The sequence below is a fragment of the Histoplasma capsulatum genome, genomic scaffold, assembly GCF_000149585.1.
Source record: "Histoplasma capsulatum NAm1 scaffold_1 genomic scaffold, whole genome shotgun sequence".
In the NCBI taxonomy this organism is placed as follows: domain Eukaryota; kingdom Fungi; phylum Ascomycota; class Eurotiomycetes; order Onygenales; family Ajellomycetaceae; genus Histoplasma; species Histoplasma mississippiense.
The window spans coordinates 5,775,437-5,782,474 of NW_001813982.1; the positions used below are offsets into that span (position 1 = coordinate 5,775,437).

A 7,038-nucleotide genomic window follows, 5' to 3' on the forward strand; every position below is an offset into this window, starting at 1 on the left:
GGCATTTAAGACTTGCCTATTTTTGTACTTGCTTGCTGGCTGCATCATGCTTCCCATGCTATGACAGTGCCTGCACCTTAGCTCGGGGAGACAAGTCTGTCTCAGGAAGATAGAATGTGATTGCAGATAACATCAATGATTGGATAGGTCTCTTTTCACCGAGGCGCAAGAACAGGTTGTTGGGAACCGGGAAAATAGGAAGCATCACTGGAGGCGGCACAGCGTGAGGGGTAGTGAAAAGTGAGAGGGAAATGAGAATTAAAGAAGGAATGGGAGCAGTTGAAACAGCGAGGGCATCATGGTCTTTATATTCGTAGGGGCGGCGTTGCAGCGCCTTTCCCGAATAGGCACGCTATGCCGAAAGAGGGAATTAGGCGTGGTCAGAGAGTACGGAGTATTGGGGCAAAAGTGGCCAGCCACACTCTGGCGCTCAGCCCATCCCCAATCGGGAGACATGTGCGAGAGCACTCAAGGCAATCCAGTTCTGCAGCGTTGAAAAGGGAAGAATGAGTTGTATCCCTGTTGCAACCAACCAGCTGCTGCCTCTCCACCGTTGATGGCGGTTTGTTCCAGGTAGACCATGATGAAAATTTAGTTCTTTCACACGCATCCCCTGCTTGGAATACAGAGTATGTTATCTTCATAAACGCCCGCGCTATTTTTAGCGTGAAACATCTGGCTCTTACTGACCTCTCCTGCTGCAGCGCATCGTGGGCATCATCTTGGAAAAACGTCATTGCAGCATCTGACATCCATACCATCCCATCAGTGTTCGCCGGGACCCCTTTATGTTGTATTTTTGCCTCCTCTTCTTGCTCACTAGTACTACCTCTACCGCCACCCCACGTTCCTTCTTACACACAACTCCTCCCCTTCGGCGGCATTTCTTCGGCGATTTATTCATAGGTGTATGGACACGAGCTGTCTGCCTGCCCGCGCCGTAGCTAGGTAGGGAGGAAGGAAGGGAGGAAGGGAGTGGGAGAAAGGAACTGGGGACTGACTGATTCTTGATGGGAAACGTCAAGAGGAAAACCTGTCATGGCAACCATGCAAAATAACAGGGGTTTTCTGCACAGAGACAATGGCAGGATTATCTTGCACTTTGTTAGTGGACCCTTGAAATTTTCTTCTAATTTCTACTCGTTCCTTTTCCCCCTTTACGGGCAGTTCCGGTTAGGATGCCCCTTTCCCTCCTCCCCAACAGTTCGCCACGGCTCTGTTAGCCTTTTCAAGAAGTCGAATATAAATCAGTCGGAAATTTGTACTATCCCATGCCTAATCCAGCGCGCATTGGCGGACCACGCCGCCTGCTCCCTTTTTTTCCTTTTTTTTCCCCCGACATTCGGCTGTGTATCAATTGACAGTCGACCCACAGAGGACACCCAAACAATTTTTTTTTTTAAAAAAAAAAAAAAAAATACATAAATAAATAAAAAATAAACATTTTCCTACCAACAAAACAACCATATTAATAACAATAAACGATAGGACTATGACTCCTTCTACGCCTCCGTATTCGAAGTGGAAAACCCCGCTCTGAAAGCAGTCCCGCTGGCCGTCCAGCAGAAGCAGATTGTCGTCACGTGCAACTATGAAGCGTGCCGGCGCGGCTTGCGCAAGTTGCAACTGATCAAGGAGGCGAAGAAGGTGTGTCCGGACGTGGTAATCGTGCCGGGCGAGGATTTGACCAGGTTCCGCGATGCGAGCAAGGAGATCTATACGTTTCTGAAGGGGTATGTGTCGGGCTGGGGCGGGAGGGTTGAGAGGTTGGGCTTTGATGAGGTGGGTGCTCTCTTTTGTTTCACTTATTATTTATTTTATGTTACTTTTTTTTGCTTTTGGTTTTTAAAATGCTTCTGCCGTCAATTATCCCATTGAATATACCCTTCATTGTCGATCGATTAGCATTATTTATATTTTATCATCCGTCGAAAAATAAAATAGGTATTCTTGGACGTCACCTCTCTGGTGGACTACAACATCGAGCTTCTCAACTACAATGACCTATCCAGCTCCTTTTTCCATCTTGACAAGACAGACCCCACTCAGGGTTTTGCATACGATGCCCGCACAGTGTCGGGGCCTTCTTATCCTTCATCTCACCAATCCGATGATGGCTCAGCCCCCTATGCCACATCAGACCCTCAGACACATCCGTTCTCACCCAGTAGCAAAGACAATGCAAATAGCAACGCACTATGCCAACGCCTGATCCTTGGTTCGCATCTAGCGAGCTACATCCGCACCCAACTCGAGGAACACAAAGGTTACACAGCCACAGTGGGCATCTCCACCTCCAAGCTTCTAGCAAAGCTTGCGGGAAACGTCCACAAGCCGCGGAACCAGACGACTCTTCTGCCCCCGTATGATTCCACAGATGAGTGTGGCGCTTATGTTGACGACGACGACAACGACAACAACGACATCGACAACGACGTCGACATCGACAATGACAATGACAATGCTGACAAAGAACACGCCCATGCCCAACAAGGCACCATCACCCGTTTCCTCGACGCCCATGACTTCAGCGCAATCCCGGGCATCGGTTTCAAAATCGCCCAGAAGATCCGCGCGCACATTCTCGGCCGCCAGCCTACATCGGGCATGTACGAACAGCTCTCGAAAGAGGACCACGTCACCGTCAGGGATGTCCGGCTATATCCGGGCATGTGTCCGCGGATGCTGAATGAGATACTACTATCGCCGTCTTCCGGCGGCATCAGCAGTGGAAGTGTCAGCGGCAGGGCCGGGGCCGGCGGAACATGGCCTAGGGATATCGGAATGAAGGTCTGGGGATTACTTCATGGGATCGACCCGAGCCCCGTGGCGGAGGCTAGAGCCGTCCCCACGCAGATCAGCATTGAGGATTCGTATGGCGTTGGGAGGTTGGAGGGGTTAAATGTGGTGCGATTGGAGCTGGTGGCGCTGGTTCGGAGTCTTCTTAGGCGCATGCTTGTGGACTTGACTGAGGAGGTTGAAGAGGAAGAAGCACAAGGAGAAGAGGAGGCAGAAGCAAAAGAAGAGGAGGAGGAGGAGGAGGAGGATGCTGCTGAAAGGACAAAAACGACGAAGAGACGATGGCTTGCGCACCCGCGCACACTTCGGCTGTCGACACGCTCACGCCTTCCCCCGCTCACTGACGGGACGCGCGATTTTAGCGCGGGGCGGGTGTCGAGGTCCTGTCCTCTACCGGCATATGTGTTCGCTTCGCTGCTTAACATTGGCAATATTAGCCATCGTCCTCAGAATCATCAGACCCATGATGAGAGCGGTGGTGATGGCTATGGAAATGACAACAAAGCCGTTGATGGCAGGAGCTCTAGAGGAGGAGGAGGAGGAGGAACATGGGAATCAATAGACCCCCTAGCCAGCCGCCTCGTTAACGAAACCATTCTCCCGCTCTTTCGCAGACTGTATCCGGAAAAACCGGGCAGGGGAAAGATCTGCGTGATGAACGTTGCGGTGACGAACATGGTTCTGGTTGCGGGGGTGGATAAGGGGGGTGCAGGGAGGGATATTGGGAGGATGTTTCGGAGTCAGGGGAGAGTGTCGAGTGAGTGGAGGGTTGAGGGTTGGAAGGAGGCCAGAGAGGGTGCAGGGGATGATGCTGGGCCACGAGGAGAGGAAATGGTTGGTTCTACTGCCATGATTGGCGACGGTTGTGATGCTGGCAATGCGGCGTGGGATAGCGAAGGAGAGGAAGATGATATACTAGGTACTAACAACGGCGATATCATGATGATGACTGAATGTGTAACGTGCGGTGCGCAGATAGCTCATTTTGCCCTCCGAGCTCACGAGGTGTACCATTCTGTTTGTCCTTGAATTTATTTCCACTTGAAACTTTATTTCATTTATTCAATGACAAGGAGAAAACGGGCAGGTTATTGACTAGGTGTCTTTTTTTGGGTCCCAAGGCCGTTTAACGCCCACATTTCTTTGTTTTTTTGTTCCCTGTCTGCTACGGAGTCCAGAGATGAGATCGGGAGCGACGTTGAATAACACCATCAGCGTCAAGTTTTGTTTCTTTGTTCCTGAAAGCATGGCACAATTACCCGAATTTAATTAAGCTTCGAATATCTCTAATACTAGGGATATATTTTAAGATCTTGGTTGAACTATTCCCCAACAAGCCCCAGCGAGAGTTATCCCTAGGTTCAACGCTCCTTCTCTTACCAGAAAAAGCCGCGCTTTTGCGGAAATACCCCGCGATTTCACCAATACACGCAAGGCCCCGTAAAACATTATCGATGAATTAACTTTCCTATGTGGGCAAGGAAGCGTAATTGAAGAAAGGGGGGACGTTTGGTATAATGTATGTGGTGCATCCATTGAAGGCAAACGGTTGAGGGGAATAAGGGAGAAATTTTTTAAAAATCATACAAAGCTTGGGGGGGGGGGGGGGGGGGTGGATATAGAATGTTATGTAGATAGCGAGCTATCTACCTCCCTATCTACCAACCAACCTGCCTACTCAATATCAAATCGATCTCTATGAGAATAAACATCACCATCTAGCTACCCACGTACCTACCAATAGTAGCTTTCCAGCTCTTTGAAGGAATTTCATCTCCCGGGATTTATGTCCACCCCCAGAAAGTGGGGTGATGGGGTTTAGTATGCCCCCTAGTAGTTAGTGACAAAAATTTCTGGAAAGCATCCCATTAATAGAGTTAGTGGCTACGGAGTAGACATTTTATGTATTATTGAGTATATAGTTACAGCATACACAGTCCTGCCGCATCAATCCTTGGGTTCCGAGCTGTCACACTGAAGAATCCGAAACAGGACCCAACATAACGGCGAACTTGGCCTGTTTGAGCGTCCTGGGTGCAGGCTTAGGGCAGGCTTAGGAGACGTCATCGCAGTCTCCGATCGAGATTGGCAGACAAGAGAGAGTTAAACTCAGGCCCAATTAACTCGCGCAAGCCGCTCCGGAGTACCATGTATTCTGTACCCATCTCCCAGACCCCCGATGACGCTGGCTTGGTTCTTCTCCGGGCCTCAGATAAACCTTATCTGACACAAGGGAACAAGGCACAGTTTGTAAGAGAAGTTAAACATAGTTGTTAGTATCCTCTGGCGCTAATATGGAGGTTATTATTCCATCTCCAGAGGGCTGTTGGGACCCAGCTTCCAACCTTGCGTGTTTCAGCCGCAGCGGCTCTCCCGCTAATGCTTTGGGCAAAAACCGACTCCATCTCGTTTTTTTTTTCTCTTCCATCTTCCACCTCCCAATAAATATTCAATCTTCCTGGACAATGAGTCCCTGGCACTTCGTTTCCACCCGTTCTCGTTGAATTTCAAGAGCCATCTATCGCTGTCTTTCTACCTCCACCGGCAGATCGTACTTACTAGCACTGATTCCAAATAGCGTTGCACTCACCTGTCTCTGGCTCCACTTGATCCGACCAAGATCTCGATCTTCGCTGTCCGAGATTCCCTGACTGCGCCACGCTTGGAGGACTTAAATAACTCTAGCGTAGCCTGTACAAGCCACTCAAATTGATTCTGGGCTGCCGTTTCCATGGTCACTCTAGTCCCAATTCGACCAATAACTACTTTGCACAGTTCAGTTGTGCAAGGAGTTGCGACACCTGGTTGGGGCAGAATCACACTCCTAACCTGGCGCTGGCTGGTAGTTTTTTTATTCCCTTTCCCTTTTTGTCGGGGGGATCAGGTCGAGTAATAATAAATTGATAATTGAAGATAAATTAATCCATACGCAGTTGCTTGGGTGCCTCCCGGATGCTGACTGCCTGGGTTTCGCCTCACTCACCTCCTCCAGCAGCCTCCACTTCTTTTCGTGGTTGCCCCGCCCTACCTAGATACTGTACAGATTACTGCGCCTGTTTTTGGCCCTTGAGCCGCTTATCATCCCAGCCCATCTCCCTTTGACATCGAACTTTTTCAGCCGCTTGGAACAACGATCCATCACATATCAACATCAGTTTCATTCCACGTTTTCAGGGTTCTTCATATCTGTTGTTTTGGTCGACTGTCATATTTTTTTGTTATTTCGTATACTTTTTTCTTTCTTTTTTCTGGGTTTTGTCCTCGATCCAGGGTTGCTGAGAGAGCGGCTTTCTGACCATCTCTCCGCACGGCCCTTGAGTCGTAGCGCCCAACTTCTCTCGCTATGCGATTTTTCCGTGGCTTGGTTCCATTGATAACCAGTGCTCTCTCAATTTTTACTTCCAACGTTGATGGTAAGTCCCTTTTGTTCCCGCAGGATTTTGTGTTTTGGGAATAAAGTTACGATGCTGACGATGCATCCCCTGGCCAGCACATTCCGAAAGACGGAGTAACATCGGCTATCTTTCCCTCGTCGAACAACCTACTATCCATACTCCATCCCATCGAGTAAATGCACTGTCACATTTCGATATTACGTTCGAACTCCATAAGAGACGGCAGCGGCTAAAACTTAGCTTAGAGCCTAATCATGATATCCTTCCCGACGATGCCCAGGTGCACTTCCTGGACCAGGCTGGAAATATCCAGAAATCAGAATTCATAACGCGACAAGATCACAAGGTATTCAAAGGCTGGTCCTGGATTCAAGTTGCTGAAGGAAACTGGGAACGGGCCGGTTGGGCTCGTATAGTTGTCAAGGAAGATGGCCTCAACCCTCTTTTCGAAGGAACCTTTACCGTAAACCATGACCACCATCACGTTCTGCTAAGATCAAGTTATGCCAATTCAAAGCATGAACTCGACAAGGATGTGGACGACACCACCGGGGAATACATGATAGTCTTTCGGGATTCTGATATGGGGTTGATCGAAGATGATGATGTGACTAAACGGTCTTCTCCAGAGACCCATTCTTGCGGAGCTGATAATCTGCTGTTTAACTCGGATCCCGATCACCCCGTCTTTCGCCGAACTGCAGAGCGGGACACTACTTCTTTGGGGTACCATGTCGTTGGAATCCGTCTTCGGCTTGAGCCGACGACAATTGGACATGCCCAGGAGGTGGGGATGCTGGCGGGGTGAATTGGGCCACGACTATTCGGAAGCACTGCGGGCTGC

General features: G+C 49.5%; 2 protein-coding genes across 2 annotated transcripts; both read left to right on the forward strand.

Annotated features, from left to right (window-relative positions):
- Window positions 1-1,047: 1,047 nt before the first annotated feature.
- On the forward strand, window positions 1,048-3,828 carry HCAG_01650 (conserved hypothetical protein; the record flags this gene model as incomplete). Its single annotated transcript, XM_001544553.1, has 3 exons — window positions 1,048-1,104; window positions 1,489-1,782; window positions 1,945-3,828. The coding sequence occupies 3 exons, from the start codon at window positions 1,048-1,050 to the stop codon at window positions 3,826-3,828; spliced, it is 2,235 nt and encodes a 744-aa protein (XP_001544603.1).
- Window positions 3,829-6,142: 2,314 nt separating this feature from the next.
- On the forward strand, window positions 6,143-7,002 carry HCAG_01651 (predicted protein; the record flags this gene model as incomplete). The annotated part of the gene is made up of 2 exons (XM_001544554.1): window positions 6,143-6,212; window positions 6,290-7,002. 2 exons carry the CDS (start codon window positions 6,143-6,145, stop codon window positions 7,000-7,002), a joined length of 783 nt encoding a protein of 260 aa, XP_001544604.1.
- Between the last annotated feature and the right edge of the window lie 36 nt (window positions 7,003-7,038).